At 42.3% G+C, this 21950-nt stretch overlaps 1 protein-coding gene across 1 annotated transcript in view; it reads left to right on the top strand.

Annotated features, from left to right (window-relative positions):
• Window positions 1-21513, top strand: part of ADAMTS2 (ADAM metallopeptidase with thrombospondin type 1 motif 2) — a 220160-nt gene extending 198647 nt beyond the window's left edge. The window contains exons 16-22 of the mRNA XM_053376966.1: window positions 4309-4472; window positions 5544-5700; window positions 7907-8039; window positions 12417-12624; window positions 15032-15161; window positions 15795-15884; window positions 20597-21513. Of these exons, the coding sequence (XP_053232941.1) occupies window positions 4309-4472; window positions 5544-5700; window positions 7907-8039; window positions 12417-12624; window positions 15032-15161; window positions 15795-15884; window positions 20597-21060 (1346 nt within the window). The 3' untranslated portion in view covers window positions 21061-21513. The remainder of the gene's footprint in view (window positions 1-4308; window positions 4473-5543; window positions 5701-7906; window positions 8040-12416; window positions 12625-15031; window positions 15162-15794; window positions 15885-20596) is intronic.
• Window positions 21514-21950: the final 437 nt, after the last annotated feature.

The raw sequence follows: 21950 nt of genomic DNA, 5'->3' as shown, positions 1-21950 counted from the left end.
TGTTCTCTCACCATCTTTTTCTGTACATTTTCTTTTACTGACAATGTGAAAATATCTTTTGTCTGTTTAAAAAATAAAATCAATCAAGAGAAGAATTTCTCCTTGTGAGAAAACTAATATTATGACAATGAAATTGCTGCATACCATCCCAATCTCCAAGTGGTTTGAGATCCCAGAGGTTGCAGGCAGTTACCCAGGGTTTGGTTTCCTTGGAATGAGGGACAGTGGAGACTGTGGTGTCTTTAGGATATATGGTTTATTTACACATATATACAGTCATTTTGTCACCCCCCTCAGTGATGACCCCCAGGGTGACCCACACCCCCACACCCCCTTCCTCCGCCACTGCATGCAGTTTCCATATTTATTTGTTACAGGGAATGTGCTTCCTAGTCAATGGGCTCACTGGTTCTGCTTTTGCATATGCCTTTATAGCATCCTGGTGCATTCAGTTTCAGATTCAGAGCCATCCATCGCAAGGATGCTCAATCAATCATGAAGCTTAAACAGTAATTGAAATCCTCTCCTTCCAATTCAGCGGATCAATAATAGACAATGTCTTGCAGAATGTTATTAATTAGAAGTGGATTCACAACCAATAGCTTCGTAACTGCCATGAATCACTCCCCCACCCCACCCCCAGTTTTACTTTAGGAAATGCTTCCCCTGCACTGATGTTCCGGGGAGCCTCATGGGACTCATAGCAATCCTTGTACAAACTTATTCCTTATGCTCGGCAAACTGTTTCTGATGAAGCACGGGCAATATATAAACCTCCGGCTTTTAAAGCCTGGTATCGACCCTGACAGCACTTTAGGAAGGGATCGCAAGAGACACGAGGGCTGGTCCCCCACCCCCCAGAGCAACAGAGAAGGCAAGGCAACAAGTGTATGAAACTGCCACATTTGGAATTATTATTTTGACAGTCAAAGTAGGAAGAAAGATGAAAGAGGACTTAATTATTTTTAGAGATTGGCCAGGAAATTTGGCTGTAGCAAGGTTCAGTAGCAAAGGCTGCAGCAACATTTGAAGTGCAGAAAAGAGATAGAGTGAGACGGTAGACCCCTCAAGTTCAAAGGGGCCTCATCTAATCCAGTCACCTTCACAGAGGAATGATTTGCTGTACTTAACATCTCAGCCAGATGATTCAGCTGAAGTGATTTCCTTAGGTAATTGATTCCATTTGCTAAGTTCTTTCTGAAGATTAATAAAACTCAGAGGCAGCATACGCAGTGTCAGCCTGCACACATGTAACCCATTTGCAGTCTGCTAGCCATGTAGAGCTTATAACCAGGAAGTCATTAACCTCCTGTTTTTGCCATCTACCTGGGGAAGCTAAAACAGGGAGCTGTCAAACACCTCTCAGGCCAGAAGTTACCTTCTTGCAACGTTAAGCCATTGATCCAAATTCAAGCACAGGGATATATCCTTAAATGGTGTGCACATGGAAAACTGCTCCCTCTTTTGAAGTCAGTAGGGAAGCCCACCCAGGCACAAACTGAGCATCTGAAAGCACATGGAGCTGTGGAACAGAAACATTTACCTAGAATAGCATGTGTTGGCGTGTCTTGCTGATTCAGTTTCAGTTTCTCATCCAGTATAAGGCCTTCTCAGTGATGGTGTTGGGTAGTCCTCAGTTTGAACTTGTGCATTTGTTTGTTTGTTTCCTATGCGTGAAATTTTCAGGTTGCAATCTTATATAGATTTACCGCTATGGGACTTAGTTCTGAGTAGATACATGTAGAATTTCACTGTAAAAAATTTTTTTATGAGGGATCAAATGAATTATACATAGGACTAAGCTCCATTCAGGTGTGTAGCTGAAATAGTTACAAGCACCACCAGAAAAGAAATGGAAGCATTGAGGAAGCAGTGGGTGTGGAAAGAGGTGTAGCAGAGGGATGATGGATCTAGTCCCCAAAAGGCAGCGAAACATCCAGGTGGAGAGGTTTGGAGCCCAGTTTCTCTCAACTCATTTGATTATCCCCGTGTTGGTTAAACCTGAATTTATAGAAGGGAAACATCAAGATTGGTGTTATTCAAGGATAACATTGTGTGCACTACACAAATTAAATGGGAATGCCAATAGCCATAAACACACAGTGAACTCTGGTGTAGACAAGCTCTGAGTGTAATAAATTACTAGTCAAACTCAGAGTAGACCCACTGAAATAATAATAATAATAATAATAATAATAATAATAATAATAATAATAATATCTACTTTGAGAATGACTAACATGGTATATTTCTCAGTAAAGAGATGGTGCCCCTGAGCAGGTGCAGAGTGAATTTTCTAAACCACTTTCTAATTATAGTGAGACCCCCACACACCAGCAAAGAACAGGTGGGTTTGTTTCCAAACACACTAAAGCCCCAACATGTGTGTGTATTATATAGTGAAAAGAAATCAATCACTGCACATACTCTCTGGCATTCTTATCTTGTTACTTCAGGCATGAAGAAAACAAGATTCTAGGGCAGGGATCCACAGGGACAGGGGCAGGAGACTTGTAATGCAACAGGCAGGGCAATGCTAACAGAAATTCAGCTGCTTGATCTGGAAACATAATGCATGATTTGCTCTGTTTTTCGTCTCAGAGCTGATGTAAGACACACCATTGAAGCAGATAAAAAAGACCAGGTAGCTGAAAAGATACTGGGGATGAAGAGGCAGGACAAGTATTTGTTTTTGTCTGTTAGAACAGAATTCACAAAGTAAAATAATGCACAATAGACGCCAGTTGTTCCTTGCGAATGTATTTCTTCACAGCTCTGTTATCAGATAGGTCCAGCTGGTTCTCCAGTTCCTGGTCTGCAATGCAAAATCAAATGAATGGCATAACATAGGCTCAGCCCCAAGCGATTTATCAACTCTTAGATAAAATAGCTGACTGCACTGAGGGGTTCCTTCCAAGGGAGAGGGCTGTGACAGGGTGCGAGAGTCAGCAGTGTCTGTTGCCTGATGACAGAGTCACTCCCTGTTGAGTCTGCAATGCCAACATATTTTCCTTCAAATGTTGGGGAGGCGGCGTCTCCATCTCTGCACACCGTACAGAACAGCAGCAGCAGCAGCTCCTTGTGGTGAACTTTGCTGAGACTCAGATCCTTATGAGGAGAGGGCGAACTAGGCTGTATGCCTGAGACCCTTCTAATTTCTGGATCCAGCAAGGATTGAATTTCTGGCTCTGGGGCACCTCGTCAACTCCTTGTAGTTAGAAAGATAAAGTCCAAATTTGAGAGTTATGATTATTATGATTTTATTATTTATTTAATTAATGCCTATACCACCCTATACCCGAAGGTCTATGCGAGTTAGAAGCTGGCAGGTTGCAGGTTGGGCTAAGGTTACCAAAAAATTTTTAATGAATCCAGGGACACTTTTCAACTTCAATGGATTCTGTATGGGGACTGCGTTGTAAATCAGGGCACTGTCCCTGGGAAATGGGGACATCTGGTAACCTTAGGTTGGGCAGCTGGGAGACAGAGCTATGCCTGTTTTTTGTTGCAATCCAAGGCTGTGACTATGGGAGAAGCAAGACCCTCTTGGGGTGATAATGCTCTGAACCCCTCCATCGTAGGCTCAGGTTGTATATATGTGTAAATAAGCCATATATCATAAAGACACCACCTTCCAAAGGAAACACATATCCTGGGTAAGTGCCCAGAACCCCAGAATCTTGCACTGCTTGGAGTTTGGGGTGGCATGCAAGAGTACAATCTCTACATTTTCCTTCTGGTCAGGCAAGATAGCACCACCTACAGATGGAACGGTGGACAGGGTTTGCCTTGCAGGCAACTTGGGTCCCTGGGTACCTAAAGGAAGGTTAGCTCCATATCAACCAACAGATGCTGAGATCACCTGACAGTGTTCTTCCTTGGATCCACCCATCATCCAAGATAAGGTGGATGGTCATCAGAAAGAGGGCATTTTTGGTTGCAGAGTCCTCTCCCTAAAGAGGCCTGCTTGGCACCTGCTCTGTTGTCCTATTGGCAAAGCGCCCCTACCCCCTACCCCACCCCCTTTTTAGGGAGTTTTTAGATCCTAGTCTGCTGTCTTATTAGGTGTTTTTGTTCTCTTTTATGACAATTGTCCTTTACATTTTTACTCAATTTTTTATATAAACCACATTAGGATCTTCTTTTTTTTAAGTGAAAGGCAGTACTGTATATAAGTTCTCTAAATACATCTAATAAATAAAGCACGCAGACAGACCTCTTCCTGAAGCCTTCCAGTCTCAGAGGACAGAGAAAGAGAGAGTGAACTGAAGTCTCTTGAAGATGTTATATTTGTCCTGTTATTTCTAGCTATCAAGAACCGAGAAACAGGGAAATTTATTTTGAACGAAGAGAACTACGTGCCAGATTCCAAAGTGTTTGTCAACATGGGCATAGAATGGGAGTATCGGAACGATGAGGATAGGGAAATGGTGCAAACTATGGGCCCCTTACGTAATGGAATCACCGTTCTGGTAAGTAACTTGAAGATGAGAGTGTCTAGATTAGACTGAGTCATACGTACAGTATTTTATGGATTGCATCTGTTAGGACATCTGTTTTAAGAATCAAGGGCATATTTAATGGTAACAACTTTATATATTGCTACATCTGTGTGTAGGGGTTTCAGATTTAGATGTCCAAAAAAACCAGACAAGCTGACTTACTTGCAAGGGAGAAAGCAGGTAGCAGGGGAAGAACAACACAGCTTCCCAGGCAAATATACCTAAAGAAAGGCTGGAGAGCCATAAGAGTGAGGCCAGAGTCTGGCTGTTGCCCAGGCTAAACTACTACTCTGGCTGGGAGGATTTATTGAGCATTTTCTGGAGGAAGAGAAGTGGAACTATACTAAGACGTGGAAGGACAGTACCTCCTCTTCTTTCTCTACTCCAAGAGGCTCGCCTTGTACCTAGCTCATTGTCCTTTTAGTGCCTGGAAACAATCTTTTATTTTCCCAAGCTGTCTTTAATTTGGGTGGGTGGGTGTGTTGTTGTTATTGCATTTACTTTTAAATTGTTTGATTGTACCCGCAATAAATAAACAAATTCTCTACAGCTGTGGTAGCCAATGTGGTGCCCTTTGGATGTTGTTGTTGGGCTACAGCTTCCATCAGGCCAAAGCAGCAAGGCCAAAGGTATTTGGAGTTGTGATCCAACATCTGGAAGGCACCACACATTGGCCACCCTGGCTCTACAGTTTTGAGTGTCTCCCCACAAGGAAACAGTAGTGGTCAGTCTCTTGGTCCTAATCCTGCCCATCCTTGTAGTAAGCCCTTCTTGCAAATTCTGTGAGAAAGGGACACATGAGTGTATGCCCCGGTTGTCATTAAAAGTTGTATATATCATAAGAATACAGGACCTTGAAGGTCAATCCCACACATGGACTGGGAGAAAAGTTGCCCTCTATCTCTAAAATGTGTTCTGAAGCTTAATTTAAAAGGGGGGTGGGATCTATCCTACTTTTCATGCTTTTAATCTGTTTTCAAAGTGCCTCTATGATATTCCAAATGACCTTGGTGAAAATATATGCCTTATTTGTCTGACCAGGCAATTCCTCATGGTAACGTCAAGATTACACTGACGTACAAGTACATGATCCATGAAGACTCTTTGAATGTTGACAACAACAATGTTCTGGAAGATTCAGTAACATTTGAGTGGGCTTTGAAAAAGTGGTCACAGTGCTCAAAACCCTGTGGAGGAGGTAAAGAAAGGGTCTAACTGATGAATATGCATAGCTTTCTGAGGGTTACTTGGGGGGGGGGCGTCCTATGCACACTACCTGGAAGAAAGTCCCACTGAACTCAATAGGACTGTTTTCCAGGTATACATGCATAGGATTGTACTATGTAATTGTGTATGTGCTCAGACATGCAGATGTCTATCAACAGCAGAACATATGAAAGGCCTTCACTGAAAATCCCCATGTTTGTGGTGATACCTGTAATGAATTATCCACCCATTGCAGCCCATTTGATTTCAAATTCACTAATGACAAATTTGTACATGTAAACTAAATCAAAGAGTAAATGTACCTGAACGACCTCAGTTGTGATTTATGGGTGGGTAAATGAATGAATAGCATGAAAATGCAGTTCTAGAAACACTCTCTAGACAAGCTATTTATTGCTTCTCATTATTCATACAGTGGTGCCTCGCAAGACGAAATTAATTCGTTCCACGAGTCTTTTCGTCTTGCGTGGTTTTTCGTCTTGCGAAGCACGGGCAGTCGCAACTGCACCTCTTCAAGCGGTTTTAAGAAAAAAGGAAACAAACTCGCAAGACGTTTTCGTCTTGCGAAGCAAGCCCATAGGGAAAATCGTCTTGCGGAGCAACTCAAAAAACGAAAAACCCTTTCGTCTTGCGCGTTTTTCGTCTTGCGAGGCATTCGTCTTGCGAGGTACCACTGTACTGTATTGCACATTTAGAAAGCAGATAGCAGGTTGAATGCATGAGGACAGCTCCATTCAGTAACTGAGAGAATATAAATGAATGAGTGCTGGCAACATGTTTTAATGTATAAGCATTCCAGCACAGAATGTACATTGTAGCCCATAGAAGACTGAGCCATGGATAACTGCTAGTGGGTTCTGCTACCTGCTTCTGGAAAATGTATGCATCTAGATCAGGGCCTGTTCATTCATTTCCTGGCTCCCAGAATTCTATCTGCTGTGCAATTTAGGACCTGCCTCAAGCTCTCTCATTCCACTCTTACCAGGGCTGCCCCACCTATTAGGTAAGGGGAAGCAGCTGCCTCAGGCAGCAGGATCCACAGGGGTCAGATCCGGCCTCCAAGGAATACATTGCCTTTTTCTGAGGTGCCAGCAGCAGCTGTAATGTGCTCCTTGGAGACTGGATCTGCCAGCTCTTCAGCAGTGGTCCCCCTGCTCCCTACATAGCGACCTCTCAGTGAAAAGGAGACACTGCTGGTCTCCTCCTCATTGTTCCCAATGTTGATCTTTATTCCCTACCTTGTTCCTGATGTAGTTCTTCACTCCCCTATTTTCCCCTTGTGAGCCAGGGGTGGGGCAGCATTTTGTGATTCGCCTCAGGTGCCAAAATGGGCCAGCCCTGACTCTACCCAACCGTAACATTTCCCCACATGCCAGGTAGAAGGTAGCAAGTACACTGGAAGATCCCACATCTCAGAAATTTGTTTCTAAATGGGAGGTTTTCAAAGAATATCTGAAAAATAAATATAGTAGTTTAAATTCTGTTGCAGCATTCGAGGAACTTCAGTAATAGTTGCTAGGTAGATAGAAGAAATTAGATTTATTGAGAATAAGTTTAATTATGGAAAAAATGTGTATTGGCAATAAGTAATATGAATTTGAAATATGGAATAGACGTGAAGTTGGGTCTTTAGTGTTAAGACCAATAGATGTTTTATTGTTTGCCAAGAAAACTGTGTCTATGGTTATTTTTGTAATTTGTATGTAATTTGGTATTTGTGGTTTTTTGTGTGTTTTTTTTCTTCTTGTATAAATAAAGATAAAAAAAAAGGAAGATCCCACATCTTTGTAAGTGTGGGATCTCTGGCACAGTTCAGACACTTTGTGTGTGTCCCCCCCACTCCCCCCAGGATTGTGTGTGGGAGCTCTAGAAGCTGCCATTAGGCTTGGGGTTACATGAAATTCTTGTTGTATGAACTGATGCAGGAAGTGAAACAGGCCTGTAGAGTTCATAACATTGGTTTGTCCACAGGATTCCAGCCACAAGGCAGGCCTACGAGCAGCTCCCCACATTCCCATGGATGATCTCTGAGGGTGGTAAATAGGCATCTGAATCAGGCCTCCCTGCAAAACAGAGAAACTCACATTTTACCCCTAGCTTAATAGGTCTCATAGCAGGTTTCAGGGCATTCTGAGTTGTGTGGAATGCTGAAGATAACAGAAAGTCTCTTTCCTAAGGTCATCAGTTTACAAAATATGGTTGTCGGAGGAAGACTGACCACAAGATGGTTCATCGCAGTTACTGTGAGTCCATCCAGAAACCAAAGCCCATTCGCAGAGTGTGTAATCTCCAGGAATGTTCCCAGCCAATGTAAGCATTTCTTTCTACTGGAATAACTCATCACTGTTGCATAATAATCAAGAAGTGCCTGGAACTAGCCTCAAATGACCTCTCCACTCCCTTCCTTTGTGGCTGCTTTAGGTTAGAACTGCTTTCTAGCCATGGTGTGTAGAATATTGCCCAAACAGAGTTATGCAATGATGTAATGTAATTCCCAGAATTTAGCTTGTTGCGGGGGAAAATTCCCTAAAAATTAATGATTCCCCAATTCCAAAGTAGATTTTGATTTGGGGGGTGGCGGCAGCGGCAGCAGGGGGTAATTTCTGTTTTATGGATTGCATACCCATTATGGGCTGTTATTGCAGAAAATGTCAAAGACTAGTCCTAATCGAAAGACCAATAAAACTCGCAGCCTAGCTTTTAAAGATGTGGGTTTGTTGGGGAGTGGGTGGAAAGTAGGTATTCTTGGCTTGCAAAAATAACTGTTTAAGCAATTATGATATTTTCCAATTTCATGCTTTATTCTTATTACAGGGTTTGGTTTTTTTTGGGGGGGGAAAGATATTATTTTTTAATGGCTTGGATTAGGATGGATGAGATACTGTTTGGCCCCATCCACCTAAAGAAATGCATACCCATATGCAATTTAAGAATGTATAAACAGTATTATGGATCATTATCATTTGTTGGATAGAGAACAATGAACATAATTCCATCACACTCTCAGATGCGCATCCAAGGGCACACCCAACTGAGAATGCAGTAATTCTGCACTTTGTTGCTTTAAATAGGGAGCAGATTCCAATGTGCTTTCACATTTGCATCCCCATTCATGTCTCACGCAACTAATCATGCCATTATTCTGTTTACGCACAAATAGAGAGGGAGCCTGTTCATCCTTTAGCCGTTAGAAAACTGTATAATTATTTTGTGGGCATCACAACAAAGGAGTACACTGATCAAGAGCTTTATTTTTGTTATTGTTGCTGGATTTTGAAAGTGAGTAGTCAAATTAACAGAAAAAGGGAATGGATGGGCAAAGATAGCTCCAGCCTGCATTCTGGCAATTCTGTCCCAAACCACTAGGCTGCAAGGAGTTGGAATCTTACTTTAATTCTCTGTTTAAGTTTCTAATGCATCCATAATGCATAGCTTGTAGCAAGTAACAACAGAATGTAAATAAAATTAATTAAAATTGTCATATGCTCTTTGGCTGGCCCTCAAATGCCAAATCAGACAAGGGAGTCTTTACAGTGCTTCTAAAAATGACTCTGACTTTGGTAAGTACGCAAAGGACAGGAGTTCCTCTGTAGTGATAAAAAGCATTGATAAATATTTCTATGGGTGTATTCAGTTAAATTTTTACTCATTGTAGATCCATTGTGAGGAATTCAACAAAGTGATATAGCCAGTGCTTTTTTCTGGGGGGACGCATACCCCTAAACATTTTGTGAATCTAAGTTTGGCCTCATTGAGGGGCAGTATTAGAATATGAGTAGGAAAATGAGAGTACTCCTAAACATTTTTTAAGGGGGAAAAAGCACTGGTTACAGCAGTCATTCTGCCAGCCCAAGCCTTTTAGCTTGCCAGATGGAACAATTCCCCCCTCTCCTCTGCCGGTGCACTGCTCTGTGTATGGTTCTCCAAACCCCTGCCCAAGCCAATTTGGGGGGGGGGGTGCATGGGGAGGAGTGTGGGGGAAAGCTCCCTTGCACTAGCAGGATCCTTTTGTTGGCTTCTGCTAGTGGCGGCACTTGTTAGTTGAATCCGGACAATGAACTCAATCGACCTAACTAAGGTCAGTGGGTCCTTGTGGTATGGTCCAGAATGTTCAGGCGGTATAGATGTTCCTGGCTGAACTTAAAGAACATGAGTATCCAGGCTCTAAGGCTCCACACACCCTTGCTGGGAGTAAGTCCCATGGAACATGGTGGGACCTACTTCTGAGTCGACATACCTAATACTGTTCCCGCAAGGTAAATAATATCAAAGTCATTTTACATTTCAAAAAGATGACCTTCAGTTTTGCCTAGAAGACAGCAGGAAGCCAGTGCAAGCTCTGGAACAATCTGTGCAATGCCCTCTGTCACTTTGCACACCAGTGGGAGCTCACAAGCAGTCATAATTAGACAGGGCTATGCAGGCAGGGCCCTAGGTGAAAAGCTAGTAGGAAAGAGGTCCCAAACCATGGACATTCATTCGAAGGTCTTTAAAGGAACATGTGTAGGTTGGGGGTGGCACCTCCACCATGATCCCAGCCCCTCCTCACAACATGTTCATTGTGCCTGAATTTAAGGGCTGAGAGGGCACCTTCTAGGCATTCCCAGGGAGACAGAGAAGTGGCCATTAGCTAGTTTGGCCCTAAATGATCAGGAGGGGTGTGAGCCCCATTTACATTGGGTGCTCCTGTTCACCCAGACCTCAGTCTGTTATTGAACTGTATGTGCTCTTATACGTTTTCGGGTACAGGAAACTGGGCTAGATGGAGCCTGAGCCTGACTCTCTAATGCACTTTGTTACATTTTCCACTATTTCCTTGGCAAAGCTTCAGGGCCAGAGGTTTGAAATGCTGGGGTTTTTAATGTTTGCATTTTTAGGACGTAATTGCCATCCTCTGTGTCACCAAGGCTGGCTCTCAGCAGCAGAGGAGTGATGAATGAAACTCCTTTTAACCCTACTGGGAGTTGCAAGCTCCCTTTTGCATCATGGTGTCTACTGAATTTTGAAAAATCCAGAAAGTACAGAGGTTAATATTCTATTCATTAGCATAGTACAGTAAAGATTTAGAAGGACTTTAGCAGTGCTCCTGAGAGAAACACATAAGATTGCTCTGAAAGCTTTATAATGGCAGGACAAACTGCATTGCTGTGGCCCTCGTTCTTTTTCCTGCGGTTCCTTGGTTGATTGCTGAATTGCCAGCATATCCAAAGCAGCAAATTCATCTCTAAGAATTATGCTGCTCCTATGCCAGCATCTACCAACAACACTTGTTTTAGTGGTTTATCCCCCTGCTGGTTTCCACATGAATTATTTAGAACATTACAAATAGCTGTTGTTACAGAGCCTAGAAAGAAATTCTTTTCCTGTAAATCCAGCGAAGCTGCCACAGGAAAAACAAACAAACAAACAAACAAACAAACGTTTCATAGGGAGGGATCTAGCACAATAATTCAGATCACTGTTAGGGTGCATAATGAGATCTCGTATCTTTTGTGCTTATGTAATAATATCTATCGGTTTAATGGCTCAGTATTTTTGTGACCATGTGAAGTTTCCATACGTTATCCTTACATTTAATTTTAATTTTAATTTTTGGCTAAAGTTTAAAGTTTAAAGATGTCAAACTAGGAAGAGGGAGGGCCATCAAAATGGTTTCTAAACAACAGTTTTAAAAAACTACTAAGTATTGAAGAGGATCAGCGAAACTCCTAGCGTAGAATGTTTTTGTTGTTTCCTTCAACTGTCATAATTCAAGAATGGAACAAAATTAATAACTTGGGTAGATAAGAATACATGCAGTGACAGAAAACAATTACCGTATTTTTTGCACCATAACACTCACTTTTTTCCTCCTAGAAAGTAAGGGGAAATGTCTGTGCGTGTTATGGAGGAAATGCCTACGGGTGGCATGCCTACGGATTTTCCTCCTCTAAAAACTACGTGCGTGTTATGGTCAGGTGCGTGTTATAGAGCGAAAAATACGGTAATTATTCAAATGAAAACCAACAACATTACACAGCTATAATGCCATGATTAAACATTCTTAGAGACGTCCCACTAGGTTTTTCTTCCTCCTCAGCTTGAGCAGCCCATGCTGTTTCAATCATTCCATCATAGCATGCCTTCAACTTGCCAGACAGAACAATCCAACCCCCCACATCTCCCTGGAACCAAGCCAATTTAGGGGAGAGAGGGAGCTGTATTGTGCTTCCACTGACAGAACTCATTAGTTGAATCCTGCCCCAGATGTTCACTTCTAGGAGACAAGAAAGCAGCTTCATTTGACCCTTCTGTTTCCTTGCCAGGAGTTTGAATTCCTTCCTTAGGCATGCTTAGAGGAAGACTGACTGAAATCAATGTGGCTTATGTTGGTCATGACTAAATTGTCCCATTGATTTCAACTGGTCCACTCTAAGCATGACCAAGTCTGAATCCAACTCCATGTGCCCTACATCAGTTGTGAAAAACTCTCACATGTAGGTGGGGGATTAGGGCCTATAGGCAGCTGATGTAATGCAATGTGCATCCTACCTGATTGGCACACCATGAATATATGTACAAGATGTGATGGGAGAAGCTGCCCTGAAACCATGACTTTAAGAATTAGCAATCATCAAATTATTATTGTGTGACTTAAACATGTGCAATATAAACTCACCAGCCTGGTCTTCTTTTTCATTGAACCAGATGGGTTACAGGAGACTGGGAACCTTGCAGCAAAAGTTGTGGGAAAACAGGATATCAGGTACGTTCTGTCCGCTGCATCCAACCGCTGCACGATAACACAAACCGCTCTGTCCATGCCAAATACTGCAACAGCGATCGCCCAGAGGGCAGGAGAGTTTGCAACCGGGAGCTTTGCCCTGCGCAGTGGCGGATAGGACCCTGGTCACAGGTAAGCAGGATTTTGTTCTGTTGTTCAAATTACATTTGGAAGTGCCTATATTAATAAGGGTGGTGTCAAATTCGTATTAGTGAATTGGTTGTGAGCCTTAGTGTTTCACATCATGGGCGGGGGGGACATCGAATGTCAAGATTGCACAAGATGCATGTTTGTTGGTTAACTTCCATAATTGTGCAGCAATATAACCATACTGTTAAAACAAAGAATCTAGTTTGCCTGTCCCTGTACTATATTTGCACTCATCTGTCATAAAGCTGACAAACAGGTGGGTGTGAGTGGGTGTGGCGGAGTAAGCAGGCAGGCAGGTGGGCACCCCAGGCAGCTCCTCCCATGTTCTTCCTTTTGCCACTGCCAGCTGACCCAGGTGGGTAGAAGAAAGCAGGATGGTGGTGAAGGCAGGCAATGCAGGTAAGCCGACAGGTGGAGCAAGAAAGCCTTGCTGCACTTCCTTTGTTGTTGTCAGAGCTTCTGCCACTGGTGGAGGAAGGGGGAAAGAGGGACTTTCCCCATCAGTGGCCGCCGTACCAACACCAAAAGGAAGCCCACAAAGGCTTGGCTGTGGTGGCAGGGTAAGGATGGGGACCAAGGTGGGAAAGACTTTCTCTCCTTCGTTGCCCTCCCACCAGCGGTAGTGGCAGGGTAGAAGGGTACCCACCCACCTGTGGCGGCAGCAACAGGGAGCATGGGGATGTTGGGTGAGCTATGGCAGAAGGGTTTGAGAACAAGCTGTGAGATGGAGGAGGAAGGACAGGCAAGCTGTGAAATCATGGGGAGGGGTTTGGGGTGAGGTGTAAAGAGAGGGAGAGGGGTTAGCCAGTTTTAAAGGCAGCAGCCTCTAGTGCAGTTATAAAAATTGTGTTTGGCTGACACCCAGAATGTTAGGTAACTGGGTCACAGGTGAGGGGCAGAAACCTTTGGGGATATTCCCAGTACTACTTTGCACCATGTCAGGATGCAGTGAGGCTTCATAGTCCCAAAATCCTGGGAGTGGCTTTGTGGGCAAGAACTGGACCATGCAACCTGCCATCAAAGCCCATGATATGATCAAATCACAAGAATGCAAAACTGATCCCAGGACCAGAAGTCAGTGCAAGAGAGCAGAAACTACAAACCCATCACTGAGAGTAGGGGTGGTATTCAACCAATTTTTACTTAGAGTAGGCCCATTGAAATTAAGTTGGGTCCATCAATTTCAGTGGATCTGCTCTGAGTAAAAAAATTGAATACCATTCTATGAGTGGAAGCACACGCCAGGAGCTGGAACAAACAGTCAAATGTTTGTCATCAGTTCAATGAATGCAGAATCTGAAGAGGAGAGCATGTGAAGGCTAAGCTGTGAGGAGGATCACATCAAGTTATGGGGTCAGGGAAGCAACCTGGAACAATGAGCCACCCTGAGGGCAGTAGCCCACATAGCAGGGGATGAATGGACCAGCCATTCAGGATGCTAACTTACTGCAGAGTTCTGCATTTGCTGTACTCAGTTGCTATTATTATTACCATAATTGTTACAAACACTTCAGACAGGCAAACACGCCAAGTCAGAGCCCCTCGTGGGTTTCATTATGCACATAGAACACAAATATGCACACAGCTTGCCTCTTTATTTCAATGGACATAGTAGGTCCACAGCAGAAAAGAAGCTCTCTGTGGTTACTGGAGCTCCTTTGCCCCAAAGAAATACAAGGCTGGCTTGTTGTAATCTAACACTACCATATATAGCAGTTAGAGTCCACTTTGGTTAAGGGTTCTTGGTTGTACTGATGACAACGATGAACAGTGGTAAGTAACAATAAATACCATATTTTTCGCTCTATAGGACACACTTTTTCCCTCCTAAAAAGCAAGGGAAAATATGTGCACGTCCTATGGAGCGAATGCAGGGGGGAGGCAGGCGGGGAAAGCCCCCAAGAGTCGCACACAAGCTCCGTGCGGCTCTTGAGGGCTTTTCCACAGGAGGGAGAAGGGACTGACTGGCCGCATCAGTCCCTTCTCCCACCTGGTAGAAAAGCCCACAGGAGCCGCGCACCCTTTAAAGAGCATGCCCCTCTTGGGGGCTTTTCTCTTGGGGGCACCTTAAAGGGTGCATGGCTCCTGTGGGCTTTTGCGGGAGATGGGGGAATTCCCCCACCTCCCGCAAAAGCAGGGAGAAGGTCTGGGAGAAGCGCACAGGCTGCCTGCAGCCTGTCCGCTGCTCCCAGAGCTGGGGGGGGGGGGATCAAATTTTTTTTCTTGATTTCCCCCTCTGAAAACTAGGTGTGCCCTATGGTCAGGTGCGCCCTATGGAGTGAAAAATACGGTAATCATTTTCATATAAATCATGTTACCTGTAACAAATGCCAACTGCCGATAAATTAGCAAAAGTGAAGTTGACTCCTGGTTTCTGGTTTCTCTCCAGTGCTCTGTAACCTGTGGTAATGGTACACAAGACAGACAAGTTCTGTGCAGGACAAGAGAAAACGTTATTGGCTTCTGTAAAGAAGACAAGCCAGAGACAAGGAGGTTATGCATTCTACCTTTGTGTCCCAGTGAGTGCTGATCCCTCTTTTCTATTTATTTGGGGTGGGTGCTTTGTGACAATTGTGCCAGTCATACAATTAAATTTTGTAGTGATTTTTAGAATACAGTAAGCCCGCAACTTACACACATTTAACTTCTGCGTGTTCAGCTTGGCAAAAGACATAAAAAGGGGTCAGGTGTCAATTTTGGTTCTATGATGACACTACCTTTCTACTGGTGTGGTACACATGTTTTCAAACAGGTCCAGGCTGCAACATTTTTAGGCATACATGTTGCAGCCTGGACCTGTTTGAAAACGTGTACCACACCAGTAGAGAGGTAGAGTCATCAGAGAACCAAAATTGTATGTGTGACAAATCCTTGAAATGGTGGGAAGCCTGCATGAAAAAGCATGTGTGTGATGCACAAATTGGTTCTGTTTTGTCTTGACTTTTCTGCAGACATTTCACCAATGTGATGACTTTGAGTAGAGGTGCCCAAACTGACATTATTTAAAACTAATAATGTACTGCTGTAGTTTTTCAAAAGCTATTTTCTTTCTTAGAATAGTAGCTACTAATTCTGTTCAGTCAACCAAAATGGTGCATTAAGAAGCTTACAAATGTGCTAATATTTTTTTCCCTTACTATGTTCTCTTTCAGGAAATTCATCTGATACGTCAAAGAAAACTTACAGGATACAATGGCTGTCAAGACCAGACCCAGATTATCCCATCCAGAAAATATCTTCAAGTAAAAGACCCATTTATAACTCTGCCTTTGCCCTTAAATGCATGCCACATCAAATGTGGACTTTGCCTTCTGCTCTATTCTTCTTCCTATATGGAAAATTTCCTTGAATCTGCCAAGTCTTACCTTGGGCTGAATCTTTTTTTCCCTGCGCTGGGCCTTGGTGCACAGTGTCTTTCTTCTCTGGAGATTGAGTAGCACTTGCTGCAGTGGCGATCGTGAAGGTGTTGGATGTGTGAAGTTGGATCTCTTCGGTGTGTTGGAAGTCCTCTAAAAAGTGAGCTGGTATCAGTTTGCTTGTTGGTTGGTGATGGTGAAAAAAGGCTCTTAACTGGCTCATGATTTCAGTTTGATGGTGAAACTGAGAACTTATTGTGAATGTGATCACATCACAATAATGACACCTTGTAGTGCTAAAAGTTCTCCTTTTGTCTAAAGGTCCTCTATCTTACAACAAGTTAGCTTCAGTGTTTTTGCAGGGTAGTCAAATGAAAGTGTTCATTCCATCATGGTTCTTTACAGTCTCATTGCTTATTAACTCATGAGTCACAATTTTTTAAATTCCTGGCTTTAACATTTTCATTTGTTTCCATGAAAAAAGTTTATTACTACAGGTAGATGAAACTCTCTTGATATTCCTGTCAAATGCTGCTACTGTGCTATGCTTTTATTGAAGCTCTTCTACCTATATTTTTTCTTTCCAAAACCAGCAAGGGAATCTTCACACAATTTTGCCAGAAAGTTCCTTGTGTTATTATTATTTTTTAACACATATAATGCAAATAGGAAACCAGTATGGCAAAACATGTGGTCTATGCTACAGGTTGTGGTGTGTAGTATTTCAATATCATTGAGACAATATGACATTGTCGTGCTGTGCAATGTCAAGAATTGTTCAGCAGTGAACTCTTTATACATCATTGCATCCATCAGTCTTTTTTCACCATTTGCATGTTTGACTTGACTGGTTCAGTTGTGTGTGTGCGCGTGTATGTTTGTGATCTATAGATGTGTCAACTGGCAAACATAACAGTGTGAACAATGACAGAATTACCTCAATTTTTATTGCTTTGTTTCATTTTGCTTAGGGAGAAAGAAACTACATTTAGAAAAATGCCTTAAACTTTAATTGCATTGGCATTAACCACCAGTTCCAGCTTTAAATATACAAACAGTGCACTGGTACCATGAATTGATATTCATGTACGGTGTTTTTACTTGAATGCTAAAACACTGGATGGACGTTTGCACAGTCGGGTGTATGAGAAAGGAAAGGATCACTACCCACCTAAAAGAAAGGGCCATTGCCCAACTTACCCTGTTTTAACTGGTAGATACTTGCTTCAGCATGTGTTTGTGCTGAAGATCTATAACTCACTGTTCATAAAACCACTTATATAAATATCAAATAACAGGCGCATACCAGTACCTGAGGATCATGGCAAATTGCTTGCTACCTTCTCCACCAAATCATATCCCTAAGGAAGGTGGTCCTGTGGATCTTCTAACAATGTAGCACTTCAAAATTGTCATTATCATGTGATCACATATTTAAATTTTGCTGTTACTATGATGATTGCCTGCAACCTGTTCGTAATTTTACATGGCAACGAAAAAGGCAAAGACACGTTATCTGGCACTAAATACTGTTATGTAAAATAATTGGTGTTTAACTGTTATCAACTTATTCATGACTGTTAGTTACCTTTAAATAGACAACTGTTGAGTGATGTTTCAAGCTATGGATGGCTATAGAGAATGGTGCAATAAGGTATCTGGGCATTGTGCACTAGATCTATATGCACTTTGGTTTATCAGGGATATTTTATTAGTGTTTTGTATGTATTTAACATATTATTAAAGATGTGCCAATTCAGTTTGCTTTTCAATATTTTTTTATGAGGCCATTTGAAATGTGTACCAAAGTGACTGTGCAAATGACTATTTTTTTCTTACTGCTCAGTTGAAGACATACTTCCAGTCTGTCATGCATACTGCAAAATAAAATAAGATGAAAGTTCAGCAGGTCTGGCAGTTTTGCTTTAGGAAAACAAAATAAACTTACTCTGACATATATGCAAGAGAAACAACCAAGAGTGCACCTTAAAGACTAAGGTTTATTGTGGCATAAACTTTTGAGTGTGCAACTGGGTTACAGCTGACAGACATTTATGCCCCCCAAAAAATATGTTCAAGATTCTGATTCTGTTGTTTTTGCTGCAACAGACTAACATGGCTATCCTTCTGGAGATTTCTTTATATAAAATGTAATTATGAATGGGAAGTATATTGACTGTATCACAAGAGTCAATTATTTCATGTGGCTCTGTATTTGACCTGCATGTTTTGGGGAATGTTTCACTGTTGTTGAAATAAGGCATTTTTCTAAAGATGCTTTAAGAGGTTCTTACATTGAACAGCCAACAAACTTAATTTAAGTTTGAAATACTTTGGTAATATTCTAATCCTATTTCTTAGAATGGGTTTATATATAAAGAATACATGTTATCCTTATCTTTATAGAACACAATAATCACCTTTTTATTGTTCTCTCGCCCTCAAAACAAAAGGACTGGTAGTTCATGTAGAAAGGGGCTAATTTAAGGTTGTCTTCTTTGTTAATCAGTTCTAAATTTCCTAGACTGATATGTTTGCCAACTAAACACACTCATACCCTAATTTATTTAAGTAGAGGATGCGTGAAGAGACACCGTGTATCCTTTCTAAAATCAGTGAATGCGTCTGCATTTGATCAGGTGATGCTTTATGTTGCAATGTGGTTGAAAGCCTGACACACATGCTGCTGCTATACCTGCCTGCAGTGCTGTTCTAATAGCCTTGTGATGTTGCGATGACATCATGGTTACTTGCACCCTTCCCCTTAGAACACTTGAAAATGTGCATTTGGAACCTCATGGGGGACCGATGCTGCTGGGAGGGTGGATTTCAAGCAGGGAAATAGAAGGTGGGGTTAAGCCCTCCTCCACAAACACCACTCATTGCTTCTCTGCTCCTTGTTGCCCTCACTGGAAGAACTTGCTCCTGCTCTAAAAGGGCCATTGAGCTTTACAAATGGATTTTTACCATTTGAGCCCTAGTATTACCAGGGCAGGCCAAATACGTTCTGGTGCTTGAAGCACTCCTCCCACTAATTAAGAAATGGAACTATCATCCTGGTGAACTCCATGGAGGCTTCATTGAAATGGACAAGAGCAAAACAAGGTTCATTTCAGTGAGGCTTGCACTGGAAAGTTTCTCACTGGATTGTAAATCATGACGTCACTTCCAACAGTTCAAAATCTGCTTCACTCAGGCTTACCTTATGTTAAGGCGGCATGGGTGTCCTCCAGAAGTAAACACATAAAGGGATGAGTGACAGGAACATATTCTTGAGCAGTATTGTGCATGCCCCAGGGACCCTGGATTTGATCTCGCTGTCAGTTCCTTGTCTGTACAAAGGTGTTTGGAAGAACCTGCCTCCTGTATATAATAGGTGCAGGAAACACTGGTGTTAGACCAATAGAATAGCAGCAAAATGGCACCATCTACAGCCGTGAGAGAGGTGTCTGCAGGTTCAGGAGAACCTCAAGGTTTGAAAAAGCACTGGAAAAAACTCAGGGGGGAGCTCCTAACAGGAAAACTGAGCATGGGGGTCAGAAACCCAGGTGGGAAGGGGAATGGAATGGCGTGTGTTGAATAGGGAGCATTGTACATTACAACTGGAACATTTGCTGCCGTGGTAAAGTGCTTTCTTTCTTTTTTTTAGTATAGTATTTTTTTTCCTGCTTTGGGAGTTCTCCAGAACTTCTACAATGTATTAGCATTGACCTTCAATTTTTCACCACCCATTCTGGCCACTTATTCTGTATATCCCAATGCTGTTAAATTCTTTTAATCCTAGGAGGCCATGAAGCAGAAATCCTTCTTTTTGTGCAGTTTACCAAATCTGCTAGCTGGATGTCAATATACTAATGTAAAACAAATCCTTGCTGTAATCAAAACAACAACAGGGATGCAATAAAAAACCATTTGAGGTTCTAAGAAGTTACCTGAAGTTTCCACTGCAGCCCCTGGCTAAGGAAAATCAGAGTCTAGTGGCCAGCAATATAGATTGATTGACTGCCCCTGGAGTTCTTCAACTTAATGAACCAGGAGTCCGTTTTCAGTGGCGCAAGCTAAAGCGGGTTGTTCAGGGCCAGGGGTCTGATGTTATGGATACCATGTGAGAGAAGCTATTGGAAATGCTTCAGCATGGTGACAGCGACATGCAACCCCTGCAGTGTGTCAGAGATGCTCATGAATTTCCACACTCAATGCCAGCTGCTGATACAAGTGTAAGGAAATTCTCCCTGTGATTAAGGTAATCCATCTGGTGAGTGGTCCCTCCCAGACACCATATGGATCCATTGCTACACAATTACATCCCATTAAGCAGCCATAATATGTCTGAGGCCAAGAGCATCTTGAAACCACAACATTCAGGAATGTAAGTGGGTCCCCTTCTAATTTGTCATCACATATCATAAAGGTTGGAGGCGCAGTGTGTAAAACTCTGATGTGAAATTTTAGATCACTGCAAGAAATGTGAGAATGCTTCCGTCAAGGCCCAGTATCAGGTCTTAGTAATATTGTATACAAGAGCCTCTAAGTCCAAGTTTGCTTGATTCTGACTCTGGTTTTATAGTATACACATAATTCCTGTTTTTCTCTTCCAGAAGAACGTTGCCAAGGAGACAAGTCAATGTTTTGTCGCATGGAAGTTCTCTCTCGGTACTGTACAATTCCTGGTTACAATAAACTATGTTGCAAGTCTTGTAAAATGTACAGTAACAAAACAGGAAGTGGAGACTCAACAGAATCCAACCATAGCAAAGTTAACGATATCGAAGAGGCTACCTCTCCAACACTTACAACACCTGTTGATGTTCACATCCCACATACCACTTCAGGCCCACCCATTGTTCCCAAGATAAGCATCACCGGTTCCAATGCAACTGAAAATCGGCCAGAAGGCAACACAGTGGATGTTCCGTATAAAATTCACGGACTGGAAAATGAAGTACCACACCACAACATCATCTTGCGGAGGAGACCACCTTACGAACGGACAAGGAACCAAAGAATTCAAGAGCTGGTGGATGAAAAAAGGAAACAAGAAATGCTCAGGAAATTGCATTAAAATGGAAAGATAACACAAAGTTGTTTTCCTCTCTTATAGAGAGATGCTACCACCACTGCAGCAAAGCCCATGTCATCATAGAGACTTAGATACAAATAGTGGTGCTATGGCAGAAATGCCAAATGCTATAGCCTGCAATAAAAAGGAAATTTAGGATTATTTAAGTTAATATAAATATTATAATGGCTAGGGTTACAAGGTGCCACCGATACTAGTGCAATATCCTCATAGGTTTCACTGCTACTTAGCGGTGGTGCCTCGCTAAGGTCAGCAGGGTTCTTTTGTGGGCTCTCTTGCGCCCTCAGTGTGTGTTCTTGAGTCCAACAGAATGTTTCTTGGGTGCACTCTGTAGAATTAAGAAGAGATTCTAATAGCTTGATCCAAATCCCTCCGCAGTGCTTGGAGGCCTCTTGATAGAACCTCAGCTTCAGGGAAGCACATGTCTGTTTTTTTTATATAAAAAAAATCAAGTCCTACCTATACTTATTTGGAAATAAGTTCAATTTATTTCAGTGGAACCTATGTCAAAGTCAGTGTGCTGGAATCTGGTGCGCCATTTTTACCTGTCTTTCCATTGAATTAAATGGTGGTGCTACCATACTCAGACGGCAGCATAAAATGGGCTACCATGATATAAAGGACCTAATTCAGATCCTGTTTCAGGAATCAAGCATAAATCAAGCTTTCTGTTAACCACTTGAAAGACAAAAGTAGGTCAGAATTGATGCCACGTAATGTACAAAGTAAGAAAGCAAAAACAACAAGAGAATGATAACTACTACATGCAGCACAAGTCGGACCAAAGTAGCTTTTAACACTGTTGTCCTTGTAGAAGGAAAATTTACATGCTAGTGTTGGGGGTTGCTCCAGTAAAAGGCATCATCACTGTA

This window comes from Podarcis raffonei, chromosome 2 (genome assembly GCF_027172205.1).
Source record: "Podarcis raffonei isolate rPodRaf1 chromosome 2, rPodRaf1.pri, whole genome shotgun sequence".
Classification (NCBI taxonomy): Eukaryota; Metazoa; Chordata; class Lepidosauria; order Squamata; family Lacertidae; genus Podarcis; species Podarcis raffonei.
This window is presented reverse-complemented; position numbering and strand designations above follow the sequence as displayed.